The sequence below is a fragment of the Rhinolophus hipposideros genome, assembly GCF_964194185.1.
Source record: "Rhinolophus hipposideros genome assembly, chromosome: 7".
Taxonomy (NCBI): domain Eukaryota; kingdom Metazoa; phylum Chordata; class Mammalia; order Chiroptera; family Rhinolophidae; genus Rhinolophus; species Rhinolophus hipposideros.
Window position 1 is genome coordinate 37,166,894 of NC_138053.1, and position 22,227 is coordinate 37,189,120.

At 33.7% G+C, this 22,227-nt stretch overlaps 1 protein-coding gene across 6 annotated transcripts in view; it reads left to right on the forward strand.

Moving 5' to 3' along the window:
- The window catches only part of SKIC3 (SKI3 subunit of superkiller complex), a 76,269-nt gene that overhangs the window by 49,831 nt on the left and 4,211 nt on the right, over window positions 1-22,227 (forward strand). For all 6 annotated transcript variants that reach the window (XM_081053094.1, XM_081053095.1, XM_081053097.1 and 3 more), the window contains 9 exons: window positions 2,597-2,818; window positions 3,618-3,690; window positions 5,376-5,429; window positions 5,605-5,716; window positions 8,721-8,849; window positions 13,143-13,264; window positions 14,949-15,107; window positions 16,870-17,022; window positions 21,597-21,727. In XM_081053094.1, coding sequence (XP_080909220.1) covers window positions 2,597-2,818; window positions 3,618-3,690; window positions 5,376-5,429; window positions 5,605-5,716; window positions 8,721-8,849; window positions 13,143-13,264; window positions 14,949-15,107; window positions 16,870-17,022; window positions 21,597-21,727 — 1,155 coding nt within the window. The remainder of the gene's footprint in view (window positions 1-2,596; window positions 2,819-3,617; window positions 3,691-5,375; window positions 5,430-5,604; window positions 5,717-8,720; window positions 8,850-13,142; window positions 13,265-14,948; window positions 15,108-16,869; window positions 17,023-21,596; window positions 21,728-22,227) is intronic.

Genomic DNA, 22,227 nt, shown 5'->3' on the forward strand with positions numbered 1-22,227 from the left:
TATTACTTGTAGCTGTTTCTGTATTTTTGGCATAAGTTAAAGATAATGGCCTATGATACATGTGGTTACTTATATGGTATTTTTTTGACTTTGGGAATCGTTTATTTATTTATTTGAGAAAATTTGCAATTTCTTCAAAAGCTTATTAATATATGCCATTGTACAGTGGTTATCAATTAGTGCATTATTGGCATTTTCAGTGGTGTAAGTCCTCATAATACAGAATTATCTCCTTATTGCAGGAAGATTACAACCATGTCCCCCACCTGTTAAATGCTAATAGCGTTCTTTGATCACTGTGATAACCAAAACATTACCTCTATACATCTCCAAATTACCCCACCTCCCTGTAGACAGTAGGAGAGAGATGGTTAGCTGATTTTAGTTGAGAACAACTTCTGTAGGATAAGCTTTATACTTGTTTGTTCATTGTGATGTTTTTTATTTAAGTCATTTTCTTGTATAATAAATAAGCAGTTCTTTCTCTTCCTCTTTGCTATTTTGAGAAAACCAATCAGAATTTTAAAAAAATCCTGTCACTTTCTATGGGTACACCCATATAATGTGTATATATGGCTGTATATAACATGTTCAGAGAACCCAAGTTTCCAAATGGCTTGGGGACAACAATATAGATACTGACTTATTGCTGGACTTACCAAGGGCAAAAGTAACCCCAAATTGGACATAATTAGATAGTTTGGGGCTACTGTTTAAAACAGTAGCCAAAATAATTTTGAACATTGGTGAACGTGGAGAAAAATAATAGAATATAATCTTATCCTTTCCTCTTATGAGAAGGAAAACCTTTACCTCCTTGTTTTTTGTTGTTGGATCCACAAGGACTAGGTATTTTATCTGATGTATGTTTCTTTGTTTTTAATTCTCTGTATGTCATCTTTTAAATTTAACACTACCAACTGCTCCCCCGCCCTTTGGTATTCTTCTCTTTGACTTCCTTTCTCTGAAAAATTCAGTGTACCAATTCTGTTTTTTTCTTTTCTTTTTTTAAATTTATTGGGGTGACAATTGTTAATGAAATTACATAATTTCAGGTGTACAATTCTGTATTACGTCATCTATAAGTCCCATTGTGTGTTCACCACCCAGAGTCAGTTCTCCTTCCATCACCATATATTTGATCCCCCTTACCCTCATCTCCCTCCCCCCACCCCCCTTCAGTTTACCAATTCTTTATTGATCTCTTTTGGCATTTGTATGTTGGGAGTGAAGTCGTGTCCTAGGTACTTATTTAATCATAAAGGAAAAGGAGTAAGTTTAATATATGGGGAAAAATTTTGCTAACAAATTTCATAATAATTTATGATGTTAAATAACCACATTAAGATCCCTAAAACATGATACCAGACAACATGCAGGTACTGGGCATTCAGCATATGTTATCTTAATGGGATGCAGTTATTTCAGTAGTAATTTAGGTTTTGTATATTAATAAGTATTAGAGTAGATAGTTTTTTTTTTTCCCCTTTTGAACAGAGGCACAAATTGGAATTTCTTCTTTTGCTGTCAGTATTGGAATTTATACTATTTGCTCTTTTAGTTGTACCAATTTATAGTGCAGTTATTTGTAGTGATAGAAATGACTGTCTCTAATTGACATACTTCCATATTTGGACTCTTACATCTCTTAACCCTTATTGTGAAAAGAGTGACCATGCATGCTTTAAGTAAGCTGTTAACTCTTGAGCTGCCCGTGAAAATTCATGATTTTAGGTCTATTTGGCAAAATTAAATTATAAACAGTTTGTTTTCCTCTTCTAAAAAATGTAGAAAGATATAGTGGTAGGCATTTGACATTTTATGGTTACAGATATTTCTGTTATATTTTAATGAACTTTGTTCAAAAAGTTTTTGAAAGTTCCTTTGTTTTGTTATGGTACAGCACTTATAATTAGTATTGGAAGTATTAATTTTGTAGAGAGCTAAGGTTTTCTTCATTTAAATTAAGGATTTCTAAACATTATAGACTTTTACTTCTGTAAGGCTAAGTCTGATTTCACAGTTGAAGGAAAGGAAAAAAAGCAACTTGTTTACATACAAAATTTAAATTCTCCTTTGATTATAAAAGTACTCACTTGGAATATGGTGGATATAGATATAATTTGTACTTATTATATAAAGGGTTTGGTTTCAGTATCACAGAGCAATAGGACAAAGCTTTCTGAGAACAAAAAGTCAGCTCTCACATTGAGGATTTTATTTTATTTATAACTTCTTGAATTTTATTGAAACTAAACATTTTAGCAAAATTATTCTAATTTTTTTACCAAGAACTGGGACCCAAAGAGCCTGGTTTATATTTGTTTCTAAAGCTCAGATCTAATGACCATAAAAGAAATTTGGCTATTGCTGCTCTATGAAAGGCCATTGATTGGTACTTTTAACTTTCAGACATGTAGGAAAACGTGTCATTCCTAGAAACCAAGGAATTTGTTGTTACATTTATCTTAAAAATGGGCTTAGTTTGGAGAATCTTTAATTAAATTGCCTTTTCTACTAAATGTTAAATATGTTTTAATTGTTACAGACTACTACTGTATTCATGGCTAACAGGCCATTAAAAATGTATTTACAGCTCTATCTTAAAGGAACCAACCACAGAGAGCCTTCAAGCCCTTTGTGCTCTAGGATTGGCAATGCAGGATGTTAAGCTGTCAAAAGCAGCGCTTAACGAGTTACTGAAGCACATCAAACAGAAAGACAGTGATTATCAGACGTGCCTTCTGACTTCAGCGATTTATGCGTTGCAAGGCTGCAGTGTGGCAGTGCAGAGACAAGTATCTAAAGCTGTTCACAGGTAAATTCTTGTGAACTCGAGGTCTAATTGTCCTGATGTGGTTGTCTTTGATATTTGGACCTTATTAAGAATATAAAATGAGGCGGTAAGCATATACATTTGGAAACCAAAATGTAGTTTTATGAAATTATCCACAGGACCAAGGTAACTAACTATACATGTTGTTTCATCTATAAAGATTCTTTTTTTTTTTTAAATTCTGTTGTCAAGAGATAGAGAATAGAAACTTTGTCCTTCCAGACCTTGTTTTGGTATGAAAGCCCTTACTGATTCTCAAGTTTGTGATATTGTTATCACAAATATTATCTGATACTGCCCAGTTTGATGGTTTTAGGAATTTTTTGGTTTTAGGAATTTTTTGGGCTCTCAAACATTCATTAATGTTTTCAAAATTTGGAAAATAGATAATTGTTATCTCTAGCAACAATGGTTATTTATTTTCAGTAGTAAAGTGTTATATCAGTAGTTTGTTTTCCTTCCATAGTTCTCATCTCTTTGTGTTTTCTTTGAACACAAAATATTAAATTTCCTTAACTTTAATTAGATCTAATGGCTTTGTAATCATCACTTTCTTGATTTTTTTTTCTTATTTTCATAAGGACTGTTGGTGTTTATAGGAGATATAAAATATGTTTTCTAAATATTTAGACACTTTCCACCATACATGGACAATTAATATGAATTTGTTTTAAGTGTCTAAAAGATTCCAAACTTAGGTACCAAGGGAAATGTTGGTTGCTTGTACCTTTTGTGGTCAAAGGAAACTCCCACCTCTGAGCCCTCTGCTTTTGATCTCTAGTAACCCAGCTGACCCTGCTCTTTGGTCTCTGCTGTCCCGAGTGGTTGCTCAGTATGCTCAACAAAAAGCAAAGGTGAGTATGTTCTAAATTCTGGCGAAAAGGTAAAATAACTTGTGACATGGTAAATAGTATAATTTTAAAGTATTAGCATTATCATTCTGGAAAAAAATTAAATAACACAGCGAAAGAGTTCTGTGATTTAACCAAATTTTCCATTAATCATTCAACAAGTAGTACACTGAGTTTCATGCACGTATCCTTGTACCGTTCTGGGCGTTATGGAAGATGCAAAGTAGGTGGATTCTTTTGAACGCATATAGATTATGTTAATGACCATGTGATAATATTATGCTTATAATGTTGCCATTTAGTAAGAATTAGTTATTGTGTTTTTGAATCCCAAAAGATAATTTTATTTAAAAGCTCTTTAAAGATAAGAAAACAAGAAATAGAACACTACTAATGTTTAAAAATATAAATCTAAACATTGAGTCATTGATGTTCTATATAAGGGACTATGCGAGTATACTATATTTTAGTTCACAATAGCCAGATATTTTCAGGAGTCTATGAAGTATTTTGTTAACTTCTATGGTTAATATGACCTTTCATAGTTTAACTAGTTGTTAGACGTAACAATGATAGCTATTATGTTTTGAACACTTACTACATCTAAAAGTTCCAATATCTGAAGTCTGTGTGGATCTGTTTTGGATATTCCTACTGCTTTTCAGCCTTTGTTTACCTGATTGTGTCTACTTGAAAATTATTTATGGAAATAATTTGAGGCCTAGGATTAAGGTTCTTTTTCTATGGAAAGAAATTGCCAGGTGCTTGGGAGATCCACCAATCTGGAACTGCCTTAAACAAAATTTAGAGCTTGAGGCTTCCCTGCTCACTACCTGTCTGGGTTCCAGTTTTCCCTTTTAGTGAATGGTTTGGTTCAAAGAACCTAAGAGACCATTAGTATTGAACACTGGAATTAAGTTCTTATTATATGTGCCATTTACTGTGCTAGGCATTTTTACATAGTTTGTCATTTAATCTCAATAGCCATTCTTTACATGCCAAATACGGTTTTGAAAGTATTTGTGATGCACTTCTGATATAAAATGAAGAGTATAGTATACTTCTGATTTAAATCGAAACCATTCTTATAATTCACTTTCTTTTCCAGGTAAAATGTCAAATTCAATTTTTAAAAATTACAGATTTCAAATTGACTTTATGAAAACTATGATACTTCATATGTTCTTCTCATCTTTAGTATTGAGTTGATTATTGAAGCACTTATGAGCTTCCTGGTGCTCTGAACATTAGTTATTCATTTTACTAGGGACTACAGAAGTTTTTAAAATGCTATATTTTCGTGGAGTGAAAAACCATGTTAGTTTATGGTACAGTAAGTTTTGTGGTCTCTCTTTTTATTTGTCTTTCTTTCACAGTCTTTTATATTGTTAGAAAATATGTGCATTTGTTTGGTACCACTGTAAAATCATGTAACTTTTGGACCTTTAATGAGTATTTTAAAATAGTAGAGTTGAAATGATCATAGTAGAAGAGATTTTCTTTCATAAAGATATTAAGCTGGTCTTTATAAAGCAGTAATTGTAAATTGATACTTAAAGAGTTTAGAAGTTGTGCATTTGATGAAAATGAACTTTTCAAGTAATTAAGTGGAAAGAATTTATTAGCCTTAATTTTTACTGTTTTGTGAAAGTTTATGCATTTATTTAAATAATTATTTTCTATTACAGGGAGGTGCTGTAGCAGGAAATGTGGCTCATATTCTGGACTCAAATCATGGAAAGGTTAGTTTGTCCCAGTACAAAGGAAATGTCCTGTTTCTTAAATATTATTATTGATGAGAGAATAATTTTTCTTCCTAGGCTTAGGGGTCACATCATATCTAATACAGTACTACTTTTAGTCACTTTGAAGGGAGTTAATAAAGAGAATTGGTTAACATCCTTCTGTCTTATGTAGAAGGCATTACTGTACACTGCAGTAAATCAGCTGGCTATGGGAAGCAGTTCAGCAGAAGATGAAAAAAATACTGCACTGAAGACCATTCAGAAGGCAGCTCTTCTTTCTCCAGGTGAATATAACAGAATCTATTTCATTCATTGGCATTCTATTCACCTTGCATTTGTAATTTATAGGAGCAAAATTTATATTTTTGTGAAATAAGACAGGGACTTTTAAGAAAGTGTTTTAAGATTTTGCATGTTATTTGATTATCTACATTTGGCTACTGATAATTAAGAGATAATCAATTATTAAAGCAGTCTGAAAGGAATATCTGCTTAGAGATACTTTATTATTCATAACTGAAGCTGAATTACATATTTTCAAGAAGTTGCTTTATTTCCATTTTCCATCAGTGTGGTTTAATGAGGTTTAACTATAGTTACTAAATTACTTAATAAACATGTTTAGTCATTTGTGTGTGTAGTTAGCTCTGTGAAGAGTGGAGCTATGTATTCTGTGGTAACAGTTAGAAGTGCCAAGGTGCTGGCCTCACCTGAGCTGGTGCTTCTTAGTTCTAACCAGCTGTGTCATATGCATGCTATTGATCACAAAGGTACCGAGAAGCTGCATGTGGACTGCAGCTTCTGCGTCAGCTGCTTCCAGTACCACCACTGGAGGAATGCCTTAGAGAACTAGAATGTCCAGCAGTGTAGGGTGATGAGGTATCCTTTTGCAAAATATTATTTTTAATTTAAAATATAGCATTGAACAATGTATTGCCCCAGAGCACTTCAAACATTAGTTAGATCAGAATGCTATTGATTTTGGCCGAGGACTATTGGGAAACAAATTGGACAAAGAACAAGTTCAGTGTTATCTTCACAATAAATTGTGAATGTCCTAACTAAATGGCAAAATATCTAACATTTCAGAGATTATTTTATAAAATAAGTAAACAGACCAATATCCTGTTGTTATCTTTCTTTTATGTTTGAAACAGAACAAAAAGAGGCCCCAAACATTTGGGTTTGTCTGTGTTATACGTTGGTTAAGTCCTGATTTTTGGAGGTGTTCTCGAGCAGGTATTAGAATTGCTCTCAAGAATTCTTACTGTAGATTCAGAAAGATAGAAGATCTGTTAGCATTTGATTGTGTTAAGTGGCATAAACTGTAGAAAGGTGAGATTTCCCAGATCAGGTCCTCTTTAGTGATGTTTTCTGATTTTCCAGTGTTATCTGGAGGAATAATACATACTCAAGGAAGCAGAGTCATCATATACGATACTTAAAACAGGGCCTGAGGGATGAAGACGGGTGCCCGTTTCAGACGTGTTTGGGCAAGTCCTTGTAGATCTTTAGTCGAACAAAGTAGAGTTTTCATAGATGGTACTCCAAGGAATATTTTCCAAAATTTAAACATAACCCTGATAATTTAGAATTAAATGGAAAGAAATCCAATTTCTGCTAGATTAGTGTTACTGTTATATTAAGAGACATGTTTAACAAACTATTTAAAATTTTGTAGGTTTGTAGTTTATATGTACATATACTTAAGGGTATATATATTATATATATATAGTATATATCTGTATATACTATATTATATATATACAGATATATATATCTGTATATATATGTATATACATATATATATCTGTATATATATATACAGATATATACTATATATATAATATATATACTTATGTTATCACTTTGTTTCATAGGGAATTTGAGTTGCTGATTATCTACGGAAGAGTTAATGAAAACAGTGATTCTTTTGAATTGTCACAGAAGAAATTGCTGCTAGCTAATGTCCATTCCCCTCCCAAAATCTGAACAATAGAATATCCTAAGACCCTAGAATCTTAGGAGTAAGTCAGTATTCAGAAATTGAGTCTATCTCAATTGGAATTATAGGATTTTAGACCTGATAGCGCTGGAGCCATCATCTGGATCATTTGCCTTATTTTATAGAAAAATGAGTCTCAAAGGAAAAGCTGCCACAGTTAATTAGTGGCATTGTTAGACCTAACGCCCAGATCTAAGACTCAGTCACATGCCTTGCCCTATATAGTAATCAGATCCTGTCGTAAATTCTAGAGAATGGTCCCCATTTCCTTATTCTCAAATTTGATTATGACTTGCGTTATTTTAAATAAGGTAGTCATAATCTGGGGAAATTATTTTGTATTATAGAAGTATGTATTTAAATTTTTGTAAAACTTATCTGCATAATATTTCTAATGTAAGAAATATTGTACTTACATACTTACAAGCTAATAGTAGCTTGTACTATTAGCAGTGACACTGATGATCTGTAAATGAAATAGATATATATTTTAGACATTTGATAGGAGATATATTAGATGGGCAGTTATATAAGAAAAAATATAAAACTAAAGCTAAAAAGTATGTTTAAATGACTATGTTGTTAACTAGCACCCCCTTGTGGAACTTTAAAATTATCCATTTGTTTTTCAAGAGTAGGACTAAAATATTAACCATTCACACGAACAGCAAAATATTATTTATAAAATAAAAGAGCAAATAAGTTTTAAAAACCTTCTAAGTTCCAAATGCTCTTGTATCTTTTTCAATTGACAACTAAATTTCTTAAAAAGAAGAGTCTATACTCTTAATCTCTTTCTATTATTACCTCCTCAGTTTATGGCTGTCAGACTTCCCTCCTACCCCTGAAGCTGCTGCTAAGGTGGGAAGGAAGGAAGGAAGGAAAAGATATATAATAATATAATTGTTTCACTTGGAATGATAAAGTGACTGTGGTGCTAGGCTGTTACAGGTAAAATGCAGTTGTCTTGAGCTTTTCGTTTGGCTCAAACTTTTCTTAAGAACTGAGAAATTGTGTTATCTTGCTTTTCCTGTTAGTGAGCTTTTAAAACGGGCTGAATGATGAACGTGAGTATCCATTTGACACTTGTCCTTCATGTCCCATGAAAGTGACTATAATTGACCTTTCCACAGTAGCACAATAATGTGGGCAGCTGAACTAACCAGCTGTGGAAGAAGAGCTAAATTTTTTTTCTTTTGGTATTTGCAAACGCCCCCGTTTTTGGTCGTTTTTCAGTGACATGGTGATATCAGCAAGTGTTTGACTGTATTTCCTGTGCTTAGGTGATCCTGCTGTCTGGGCTGCACTAATGGCGGCCTGTCATGCTGATGACAGAATAGCCCTAGTGAACAACACTCAGCCAAAGAGGATGGACGTATACTTGGCGCTGTTATCGGCTGTTTCTGCTTCAAGTAAGTTTTAAAAAGCTTAAAATTCAGGGTGATAAATTCAGGGTGAAGGACTCAAAAGGATAGTGCCAAAACATAGTGGGAACAAGCAACCCTTCACCAATGGCTGTTATGATCTCATTTAACAAAGTTTAAAAACAAACCTTGAAAAGATCAAATCATTTTCAAGAAGCTTAACTCTTACAGAACAAATCTCAAGAACATTATAGGAAAACAAAAACATCCAGCATTCAACGAGGAATTAGTAAAATGCACAATGTCTGATATACAGTTAAAACTTAATAGGCATGCAAAGAAGCAGAAACATACCACTCATAATGAGGAGAAAAATCAATCAATAGAAACTGATTGGCAGAAAATGGCACATGATAGAAATCTCTTTAAAATGTAATTGACCATTTAAAGCACATATGACAACCATAGCACAAAGGCCAAGAGGGGTAAATAAAAGTATTCTGCTGTAAAATTTTTATATTATAAGTGAAGTGGTATATTATTACTTACAGGTCGGTTGTGATAGGTTAAAGATGAATACAGTAAAAAAATACATTTGTAGCTAATAAGCCACCAAAGTAGTTAAGTTAGAATGACATATAATGTGAAAGAAGAGGAAAAGGGAGCAAAGACTATATAAGGCAAATAGAAAACAATAACAACATGTTAGAGTTCAACCCAACCATATCAATAATAAAGTTAAATGTTAATGGTCTAAATACCCCATTTAAAAGACAGAGATTTTCAGATTGGATAAAAAAGCAAGAGCCAACTATACTGCCTAAAAGAAACATACAGATAAAATATAAATCTATATTTAAATACAAAGCAAAAATTCAAAAAAGTAAAAGAATGGAAAAAGATATACAATGCCAAAACTAATCAAAAGAAAGCTAGAGTGGCCATGTTGATTTCAGACAAGTAAGATTTCAGACCAAAGAATATTGCAGTGAGAAGGAGGGTCATTTCGCAATGGAATCAATTCATCAAGAGGACATAATAACAATATAGGCATATCTCATTTTAGTGCGCTTTGCTTTATAGCACTTCGCAGACATTGCATTCTTAACAAATTGAAGGTTTGTGGCAACCCTGCATTGAACAAGTCAGTGTGCACAATTTTTCTGACAGTATTTGCTCACTTCGTGTCTCTGTGTCATATTTTGATAATTCCCACAATATTTCCAACTTTTTCATTGTTATATTTGTGACAGTGATCTATGATCTTTGCTATTACTAATTGTTTTGGGGCACCACAAGCCACACCCCTATAAGATGGCAAACTTAATTAGTAATTGTTGTATGTGTTCTGACACACCACCAACCCATGATTTTTCCATCTCTCTCCCTCTCCTTGGGCCTTCCTATTCCCTGACACAGCAATAACATTACAATGGCCTCTAAATGTTCAAGTGAAAGGAAGAGTCAATTGATGCAGCAAATTTCATTGTCTTATTTTAAGAAATTGCCACATCCATCCCAGCCTTTAGGAACCACCACTCTGGTCAGTCAGTAGCCATCGATATCCAGGCAAGACGCTCCACCAGCAAAAAGATTACAACTCACTGAAGGCTCAGATGATTAGCATTTTTAGCAATATTTTTTGATTAAGGTATATACATTGTTTTTTACATACAGAGGGTGCCAAAAAATGTATACACATTTTAAGATACGAAAAAACTGTATTAAAATTGTAATACTCAATATATACTGATAATAAAGGATGAATACAAGTCATGTTTCACTTCTGCAAATACCAGAGGTGCTCAAAGTAGTTACCATCAGCATCCAGACATTTCTGATTACGTTGAACTACTGCCTGAGCAACATTGACCATAGTGTCTACTTGTATCGCTGCGCATGCTGTTTCAATTTCTTCACAGTACCATGCATCTCAAAGTTATCATGAATGCGTGCAATTGTTTGGTGAGTTGGAGGTTCTGTTGCATATTCACGCCTCCATTGTTATTGTACTTCCACAACATTCTCGAATTTCAAATACCACTTCAAAATGGTCTTGCGCTTCTCTAATGACAACTGTGCTTTCACCATTTTCTTTGAATGTCCTGCCTGTCACATGGTGACTCTAGCATTCATTTGATTAACGCCATCTTTTGAGCGAATGTCATACTACACATTGTTACTGTAATTCAATTCAACTTTGAAAAGTAATATGTAGAGAACAGCTCTTAAAATGTGTATACATTTTTTTGGCATCACCAGTGTAATGCTATTGCACACTTAATACACTATAGTATAAACATAACTTTTATATACACTGGGAACACAAAAAATTAGTGTGACTCATTGTATTGCAGTGTTCTATAACTGAACCTGCAATCTCTCTGAGGTATGCCTGTAATAAACATTTACGCACTGAATAACAAAGCTTCCAAAGACACAAAATGTGCATTGTATTTAATAAAATAGGTAGAAAAAAATGCATGGAGCAAAACCTTGTAGAACTGAAAGGAAAGGTAGACCAACCCACAATTATAGTTAGAGGTTTCAACCCTTTTTAATTGATAGAACAATTGGACAGCAAAATCAGTAACGATGTAATAAAGACTTGAACAATGCCGCCAACTATCTTGACCTAATGGGCATTCGTAGGACACCCAACCACAGCAGAACGCGTGCTTTGTCAATCCACACAGGACATTTGCCCAAATATATTATGGGCCATAAAACAGGTTTAAATTTAAAAGGATTCAAGTCATACAACATATGTTATCTTAATACAATGAAATTAAATTAGAAACCAGTAATAGGAAAATATCTGGAAATTCCCCAGTATTTGGAAACTAATTACCATTCTTCTAATAACTCCGGGTCAAAGAATAAATCAGAAGGGAAATTACAAAATATTTTGAATTGAATAAAAATAAACAACATAACAGAATTCTACAATGCTATTAAAGCACTGTTAATAGGGAAATTTATAGCCTTCAGTGTCTACACTGGAAAATAAGAAAAGCCTCAATCAATGACCTCGCATCTACGAAACTACAAAAAGGGAAAGGAAATTAAACCCAAAGTAGACAAAAGAGAAATAATAGAGATCAATAAAATAGAAAACAGAATCAACAAAAGTGAAAATTCTTTGAGAAGATCAATTAAATTAATAAACCTCTAGCCAGTCATGGGGGGGAGGGGAAGGCAACAAATGTCAGAAATGAAACAGCGTACATCACTATAGCTATTAAAAGGCTTACAAATAAGTTTATGCCATTAAATTTGGCAACTTAGTTGAAATTTACAAATTCCTTAAAGACAACAAAGCTTACTTAAGAAATAAACTGAATAGCTTTGTATCTATTAAAGGCACTGAGTTTATAGTTAAAAATCTTCCCACAAAGAAAACTCCAGGACCAGATGGCTTCACTGATAAATTTTACCAAACATTTAAGGAAAAAATACCAGTTCTATACAAATTCTTCCAGAAAATTGAAGGGGTGGTAATACTTCCTAACTTCTTCTGAAGCCAGCTACCCTGATACCAAAACCAGACAAAAGACATTATAAGACAAAACTACAGAACGACATCACTGATGAACATAGATGGCAAAAATTCATAATAAAACTTGAGCAATTCAAATCCAACAACACATAGAAAAAGATGATAATACATCATAATCAAGTGCAGTCTATCCTAGGAATGCAAGCCTGCTTTGACATTTGAAAATGAATGTCTCTTACCATGTTAACAATTGTGAAAGATGCCAAAGAGTTTACACTTTGTGATTCCATTTATAAGAAATTTTAGAAAATTCAAATTGATCTATTTTGACTAAAAACAATTAGTGGTTGCTTGGAGACATAGGATAAGAGGAGGGGCTGTAGACTGGGGACAGAAGTGATTACAAAGGGGCAGGAGGAGACTTTTAATGATGAGTATGTTCGCTATCTTGATTGTGGTGATGGCTCATAGATTTATACTTATGCCAAAACTCATCAAACTGTACAGTTTGAATATGTGCATATGAGCAGTTTATTTTATGTCATTATATTGCAGTAAATCTTTAAATTTTTCAATGACTTTTCACTTTTACTATAGATGTAATGATTTTTCATACAAGTCACAAGTATTCTTTAGTTATTCAATCACAAATAATCCTACCATGAAACTTTTCAGAAACCTGTCTCATGTCAGGATAGTCTGTGGTATTCCAGTGACACATGTAAGTTTTAAAACTTGTATATGCATACATCTTATTGTAATACTACGTAGCAACTAATTACTCCTCTGCAAACACATTATAAATTGCAGAAGAAAGTAACATTGACGGTTTTTGTTTATAGTTAAAGACAAAGGATTTCTTGAAAATTACAACGTGTCTCTTGAAAAGTGGTCTCTCTCCCAAGCTGTCACGGGTCTAGTAGACACAGGAAGAATATCTGAAGCTGAAGCCCTTTGCACAAAGGTATTGTTACGGAATTGAGCATAGAGATTTATGGATTCTTGTCGTATGTAGAAAATAACTTCAAAAATAGAATGGATGTTATTTAAAGAGCATACGGTGGCAGGGATGTTAATAATGATGACGATAGCACCCAACATTTACTGAGGACTCACCATTACCCAGTAACTACATTTAGCAGTTTGTGTTTGAACTTTACAGCAATAGGTTTTTATAATCATCCCCATTTTTACAAATGAAAAAACTAGTGCTTAGAGAGGGGCTCACAGCTAGAAATTGATAGACTTGCCATTTGAACTCACATTTGTTTGACTCCAGGACCCAAACTCTAAACAGATTTTTTTTTTTTTTTTTTTTTTTTTGTACCACTAGGGAGGTAGTATTTTCCTTTGATTTCTGGTTACTCCCTTCAAAGTAGTTTTTACATTCCCGGAATGTAGGCTCTGTGAGTAAATTCTTAGCACTTTGCCTAGCACATAACAGGGACTCAGTAAATATTTACTGAATGAATAGATCAGTTTCATAAACCTACTCAGAAATAATTTAACGAGTTGGAAGGGTTTTAAACATCACTTTTGCTGAAAATTTCATGTTTCTAAATATTTACCAGGGAGATTGTGTTGTTTTTCTAGAAGTTTTTTGAAAGATCAGTATAAATTTGACAGAAAAAGAAGAATGAATCTTTGAAGATCCCTTAGGTACTCGAATTCGCATAGTAATAAATTTTCCCTTTTATTTAAGAAATTCCAACTACGTTCGGGACAGGTTAGTATTATATAGTGAGAGTTTAGTAAGCATAAATTGACAGTGGCTACGCTGTTTCTGACAGAATAAAGGAACTTTTATGAACCTTTCCTTGTCATTTTTTTGTTTCAATCTTAGGGAAAAAAACACAATCAAGTATGTTTTAGAAATAAATACATTTAAGACTATGACCTAATTAGTCAAAATTAGAGAAGCTTGTGAGGAACAATCAATAAAGGAAGAAATATTTAAAACAATAGTAAAAGGACTTGTTTAGAGTAATTTCTTTAACTTCTTCCATATGTGTATGTGGAAGGAGATACACACACACACACACACACACACACACATATGTGTGTGTATATGTATACGTATATATACATATATATTTTAATACATTTGTGTATGTATACGTGTGTTAGGATATAAAATAGCAATTTAGGGAAATAGGTAAATGGGTCATTTCTTCTACTCTCAATGTGTAAGAAATCTGTGCTTGGAGGAGGGATATGTAATATCTTTGTTAAGAGGTTGAAAAAGGAAAACATTTATTGTTCTTTCCTTTTTACATAGTATTGTTTCTTCCAATAAAGAAGAGTTAGCCTTCACTGTTAATTTTATGTTTTCTTAGTTGTGCTATTTCCATTCAGAACCTAAAGTTCTTAGGATATCTCCTGAGAATAAACCAAGTCAAAGGGACATACTAAATCTAAAATAAATAACTTATAAACCACAACAATACCATTGCCAATTTTAAAGATTCTTTAAATACAGAGTTTGATACTCCCCAGATGTGCAGGGTCTGTTTATTTTCTTGCGAAGTTGTTTATTTTTTTTATAAGAAAAGGTCAAAATTTTTGTTTCTTAACGTGGAGAATAGCTTAATTGCCTTTTATATTTAAGAACCTATTTGATGTATTTCTATTTGGGGTTTACATTTTAGAATTTAAAAAGTAATCCTGACCAGCCAGCTGTTATCTTACTTTTGAGACAAGTTCAGTGTAAACCACTCTTGGAATCCCAAAAGCCTCTCCCAGATGTTGTACTTGAAGAGCTGAAAAAAACAGTCATGTCCAACTCAGCCTCTGTTCCAGCTTGGCAGGTAAATTCTCTCCTTTTTTACATGAGTCCTGAACTAAAATATTCTATAGCATTAGCTGCTCCATTTTTATTTGTCTTGCCATTAAACTCACCAAGACCTGAAACTTAAAAAACAAAACAAAACAAAAAACACAATATATCCATGTATTGTTTTCAAGATTTAAAGGGTGTTGTGGTCAGAGGAACTAAGGAAGTTAATACTAATTTAGGATCTGCTATAATGCTTCAAAGCTTTCTTAATTGTTGATTATAAATTTTCTCAATTTAAAACTGTTGCAAACACTGTCTTTTACATGGGGTTGATGAGAGCTAAAGAAGTGTTACAAATGTTATAATAAGGTTACCATAATGGTGTTTAACTCTGCTTCTAAAAGGGAAATAATGTAATTTTCCCTTAGTTACTTTGAAGCCATTCAGGCCAAGCATTTTCTTTATGGGAAATTTTTCTTTTATTGCAAATTGAATTTCTTTAATAGATATAAGATTTTAAGATTTTCTGTGTATTTAGCTTTGGTGAGTTGCAAGGATTTTGTCCAGTGCATCTCGGTTTCAAATTTAGTGGCATACAGTTGTTCATGATATCTTCTTTTTAATGTTTGTAAAATCTGTAATGATTTTCCCTGTTTTGTTCTTATGTTGGTAATTTTTGTTTTCTAATTTTTTGATAACATAACCAATTTTATTAACTTTTGAAAGAACCAACTTTTTGTTTTGATTTTATTACACTTTATTTACGTTACTGATTTCTTCTGTTATTCACTTTGTATGGATTTAATTTTTTTCACCTAGCTTCTTGAGATAGAAACTTATGTCATAAATTTTTCATTTTTCTCCAGTGTATTCACCCCACAAGATTTTATGTAGTGCCTTCATTTTCATTCATTTAAAAATGTTTTCTGATTTCCATTCAGATTTCTTCTTTGAGTCATGTGTTTTTTGAAATGTGTTGCAAAATTTCTGACGTGTGGGCATCTTTCTGTTACTGACTTTTAGTTTAATTCTACTTAATCAGAATATACTTTGTATGATTTCAGTTTTTTGAAATTTGTTCACACTTGTGTTATGACCCAGCATATGGTCAGATTGGTAAACGTTGCATACAACTTGCAAAGAATATGTATTCTGCAATTGTCGAGTATCTTCTAAATATGTCATTTAAGTCAAGCTAGTCAATTATATTTACATTTTCTATATCCTTAGTAATTTTTTATCTGTTTCTTTTATCATTGTTGAGATAGGTGTGTTCAAATCTCCAACTGGAATTCTGGATTTGTCTGTTTTTTCTTTCATTTCTGTCAACTTTTGCTTCATAAATTCTGTGTTATTAGATGTATACAAATAGTGTTATTTCTTCCTGTTGAATTGACTCATCGTTATGAAACAGCCTGCTTTATCTCTTAATATTTTTTGTCTTAAAGTCTATTTTATTGGATGTTAATACAGCTGTACAAACTTTTTTTTGGTCAGTATTTACATGGTATATCTATCTGTTTTTACATTGTATTTTGATTTTGTTCCTGTCTTTGCCATCTTGGGAGACTTTTTAAGACTTCAGACTGGGGGTGGCTGGTAAGCTGTTGCTAATAGAATGGTCAAAAATGCTACCCGTTCCCTGATCTGGGATTTTTGTTTTTTGGTCACAAAACTTACCAATCGTTAAACGAAAAAATTAACTTCATCAAAGTTTACTGAATTTGTTGGAAGTAGAATACCAGACTGTTAAACTAAAATCTTTTGGGTTCTTCTTCCTTTCTATTTTTCAGTGGTTGGCATACATATATCAGTCCCAAGGAATGATGGGTGCTGCAGAGATGTGCTACAGAAAAAGTCTACAAGTGGCTTCCCAACAGGGCAGTTGGAGTGGGAAGCTCTCAAGTCTGTTAAGACTAGCACTGCTTGCGTTAGAAGTCTGCATGGTAAGATCATGTAATAATTATGATCATGAAAAATTGATTTTTTAATTTTTCTTTCAGGTGAAAGATTTTTACATAGTGATATTCTATTGTTTCATCACCTTCTAGTGTGGTCTCCTGATAAACTTTGTATTTGGGCTCTTGATGGACATAAGAGTAACATAAATCCATAGATTCCAACCAAACATTCTCAGTGTTTGGAGAAAAAACATAAAGATTTCAATTTTAAAAGTTGAATTATGGCAGAATATACAATTGTGTTTCTTGGCAAGTTAAGTTAGAATTAACCCAGCTACTCTTATGTGACAAAGATACCAATAATTAACATTTTCAGTCATTTCTCTATTCAGTTTGACATTCTGTAGGAGGGATATCTAGTAATTTTTGACTTGACATCATATTTTCCGATACGAAGTTAGGTATATTAATCTAAAAGTCTTATATGGTAGTGTGGAAAACTCTTTAAGATAAATGTTTAAGTGGATGTGTGGGGTTGCAGGCAAATTGCATAACAGTGTGTATGATATTTGAGTGGATGTGTGTGTGTGTGTGTGTGGTATATATTTTTAAGAATATATATCTGTAAAAATGTGTGTGTGTGTGCATGTGTGTGTATGCTTATAAGCATATATAGGAAGATACAAAAAAATATAAAACAAACTTAATGACAGTTACTTTGGATACTATAACACTGGGGGTCTGTAAGGGATGGTAAAGGAGAATTTTTCATTTCATAGCCTATGATAGTGTTTGAATTTTTTTTTTTATCATATGCATGCTACTTCTGTAGTTAAAAGATAAACTGTCATTTTTCACTTTACAAGATTAGAAGAAATCATCCTAGATAGGCCTGAATTAACTTGTGCTTTTGCCATAGTGATCCATTGCCAGTGTTACTTCTGTCACTTGACATTTTGACAAAGAAATATAAGAATGAGGACCTTTTTTCCGCTTTGGTGCTATTACTGGAGAGGATATTTAAGGCCTCCTTGGGCCAGGGGCTATGTGTAGTCATCTTTTCGTCCTTGCTTTCCCATTCTGCCTTGTACCTAAGAGCTCCTAAGTGGTTTTTGAATGAATGGATGAATAATGGCAGTCAAATTGAGGTGATTTGGGTGCAAAGAAATGGTGGTTAATGGGAATTGTAGGCCACCAGACATTTTGTTTTGTTTATTACGTCTCTATCTATATTTAACACAAGTCTGTGATGTCGGTAGCTGGCGAGCTGTGGAAGCCACACAGAGCGCCTGCTCATGTTCTTGAATGTGAACTGGAGAAGTATGTGCTCTTTCAGTCTAGCTGATTATTTGTTGGTTAATAAATATCACTTAGTAGTGTGCGGTTTTTTTTGTTTGTTTGTTCTTAAAGATGGGAAATTAAATCTGACCTGGACTAAAACAATAATAGCAAACAAATATAGTACTTAGCCTTGCTAGGCACTGTTGCGGTGCTTCACTCATGCTATCTAATTTCATATGCACAATGACGTGGGATTTAGCTTCGCTTTAGTAAGACCCATATATACCTGCCCCTTTCCCCACCCGCCACAAACGTGTTTTCTCTAAGCTTTGCTTTGGAGCATTTGAGCTCTTGCTTCCCGGCATGTGTCGTCAGCTTGGCTCAAATAAACACTTACAAAAACTCAAATAAACAAACAAACGAGCAAATAAATAAATAAAAGACTTGGTTCTGGTTTTGTTATTTACTACCTGTGAAAACTTTAGCCAATTAAGCTGTTTATAGCGCCCACCTTCTTTTTTTTTGTAATAGTGGAGATAATAATACCTGCTTTGCCGTCTTATAAAGTTGTTATGAATATCAAATGAAATAACATTTACAAATGGATGTGTTCATAAACCTTAGCGCACTGTCCTAACCTAATTTGGTCTTGTTATAAGATTTGACCCCAACAGTTACTCTAAGGAGATGCCCTATTTCTATGGTAAATAGATGGCGTGGTGCAGAGGAGGGGTATATTAAAATTAGACTGTTTTCTGAGAGGCTACTGTATGATAATATATGAATTGGATGTTAAACTGAAAGTTTCAACCAAGATATTACATATCAGGTTCCAAAGTGCAATATTAGAGGAAGATACAGATTTTTGAAGAAGGTAGAAGACTAACCTGTACGGAAGCCATAAAGGGATGAGAAGATGCAGTTGGAGAAGGATTGTAAAGACATTTCTTTGGAGAGCGTTGTTGCCTCCCCATCTTCTCTCTGGCACGTTTCAACACAGAGATGCTCACAAAACAAGGAAGGAAGTGCTGCCAGAGAGAGGGAGGCCTTGATGTGGGACCTCTGGTCCTGGAGGCACATCTCTAGAAGCATGTGGACAGCTACCTGGCACAGTCCTCAGACGCCATGGCGCTCTACCTGCTGTGTTAGCACAGGGAAAAAGAGTTGCTAGTGTTTTGGAAAGTGACCACATGCTTCTAGGAGAGAGTGATTAGCAGGGTGAATCCCAAAGGTGGGTAGGAGTCTATGCTTGGGTACCACAGATGGAGGGACTGAAGGAGAGTTTGTGCAGCATGATCTAGGGGTCAGCATCACTCCTGGAGTTTGGTAGACCGAGGAATGAGCAATACCAAATGTGAGAGGAGAGTGGGGAGGAATTCTGTTGGATCCTATCCAGTAGGGCCGCATAGAGGAGTGATGGGATCTCAGCACAAAGGAAGCCAGAGGCTTCCAGATCGCTGGAGGATGTGAAAAGAGGGAGCAGAATGGAGTACACTCACCCAGGTTAGAGGACCTTCAGGTCAGCAGGACTGCCTCATGGGCATGCGTCCTGTGCAGTGCAGGGTGCTCCGCACCGAATGTAATGCTCTATAGTCTCTGTCCTGAAATTCGGAATCATTTTTGAACAAAGGGCGTTGTTATTGTGCACTGGGCCCTATGGATTCCATAGCTGGTCCTGTGAGAAGAGACCACCCATGAAGTTAGGGATCTCTGATAAAGCCAGGAAAGTCTGGGTGAGAAAAAGAGCTATAAATATTTGTCAGGCCCAGAGAGCTAGACATAATCTTACAATGGCACTAATCAAATACAAATTGCAGGTATTTCAGTAGGGGCCTGAAACTACAATTAGCAAGAAAAGATAGAAGTGTTGGGAGGAGGAACCAGCTGTCTTGTAGCCATACCCTAGCTGGGAGCTGAGGAAAGAGGAGTGGGGAGCATATTACCTTTAAATGAAGAGTGAAGTGTTGGGAAGAAGAGGACATTGTAATTAAGACTGTGTTTAGGAATCAGTAGAAGCAAGTGGATGTAAGAGTCATGAGGCCTATTGAATTAACATCTAGGGACAGAGGAAAAATCTCCCTCATATAATAAAATTTTAAGACATAATGAGAAGACATTTATTTTAAGACATAAAATAAATGCATTCTAATCACATTATTTAATATACAGTTACATATAGCAACTTTTTGCTTATATAATAATCTTTGGGCTAACTTTACAAAATACTTTATATGATGAGTTCTAGGAATTTAGAGAGTGTATTATGAAAGCAACCAGTGAGAGTTTTGTGTTCCTGGTTTTTAAAAATATATTAGGAATAATTTTATTAGTATGGGCGTTTCCTTACTTTTTTTATGAGTTGTACCCAAGGGCCCGTTGCTCCTGTCATTATAAAAGATGTCTCACAACCTGTGTTCTCTGTTTTCAATTCATTATCTTTATAGCTTCCTCTTCCTTGATTACACAAATTACTGTTGCCTGTGCTGCTCTCAGAGTTTATTACGCTAGCATTTTTTTTATCATTTAGCGTGTGAGATGGATTATGTGTTGACTCATTATATTAACTTTATTAAAATGTGTATTCTAGCTATCTGTAATTATGAAATCTTGGTTACAATTTGAGTTTTTTTAATGAAAGATTTTAAATGCATTTTTTTTCTTCTTACATAATTCAGTAGAGTGTTCATTTTATTTTCAGTTAGTCTTTCTTAGGAAATACTTCTCTGTTATTTCTGAGTCAGTACATATGATAAGAAACTAAAGTTTGCAATCTAAGTAATGTATAGACACCTTAACATTTCCTCCATAAATATGTGAAATTCTTTAAAAAATTTTTCAGTATTGATGACTTTGATTTGATTTCTTTATCTCTGATCTGCTTTGCACCTTTTTTTCTATATTGGGATTTTATTAAAACATTTTATTTCAGCCTTTCCTCTCTCCTTAGATAATTTTTGAAATGTAGAACTTTATATTTATCACTATCAGTTAAAGAATCATGTTAAATTGAGTTTTGTATATTTGGTAGACCATAGGGTTAGTAACTGATAGACTTTATTCACCTATATAATAGAACAGTACATTTTCTTTTAGCAAATATTTTAGTGGTTTTTAAGCGGTGTTTCCTCTTTGAAAACCTCCTTTAACCCAGTCTACCCTGTTTTCTAGCTCTTTAAGGGCAGGAATTAGATTTTAATCATTTTGTAGGATTATTCTCCCTGTAGCATTCATATGACAACTTAGACAAGTAGGCATTCAATAAATGAGAGTTCAACTTCCATCTTTTAAGGTAAACATGTCAAAAGCTTTGATGTGCTATTTGTCTTATGTTTTAACAGGCTAACATTCCCAATGATCATTGGCCGTCCTTGGTTCAAGAAGCTACAGCTGAGGCCTTGAAACTTTGCTTTTGTCCACTGGCTGTCCTTTTACAAGCTTTGTTACAGTTCAACCGCAAAATGGGGGCAAGGTGTGAGGACTCTGTTCATTTTTTTCCTTGGAAATATTTCTCACTTTTAATCCTTCTAGGAAGCAAAGATTTAGAATTAATTAGTTTTACAAACTTTGTCATTATTCATATATCAGTATCTACTTTGGAAAGGCTGGTTCTAGTAACCCACCCAATAAGAAAATAAAGTGTTACACTTATTTAAAAAAAGTAATTTGGTATACAGAAAATAGGAGAGATTTGGCATGATGGCATTTCAGGAGAGGAAGGTCTTGGAGTTTTTGTTCTTTATTGTCTTAGGATGGGCCAACAATGTAATGCAGATTCTAGAAACAAACAAAACCAAACAGACCCACGTTGAAGGCTAGACTGACTTAAGTTCTTGCAAGGCAATAAGCTATGAAAAGAATAATAATAAATATTGAAAAGGCAGAGACATATTATAATTAATGTGGGTTTTATAACTAGAAAATCCAAAAGCTTCTCAGATAAAAACATAAAAATTCTAGCAGTCTTTTTAT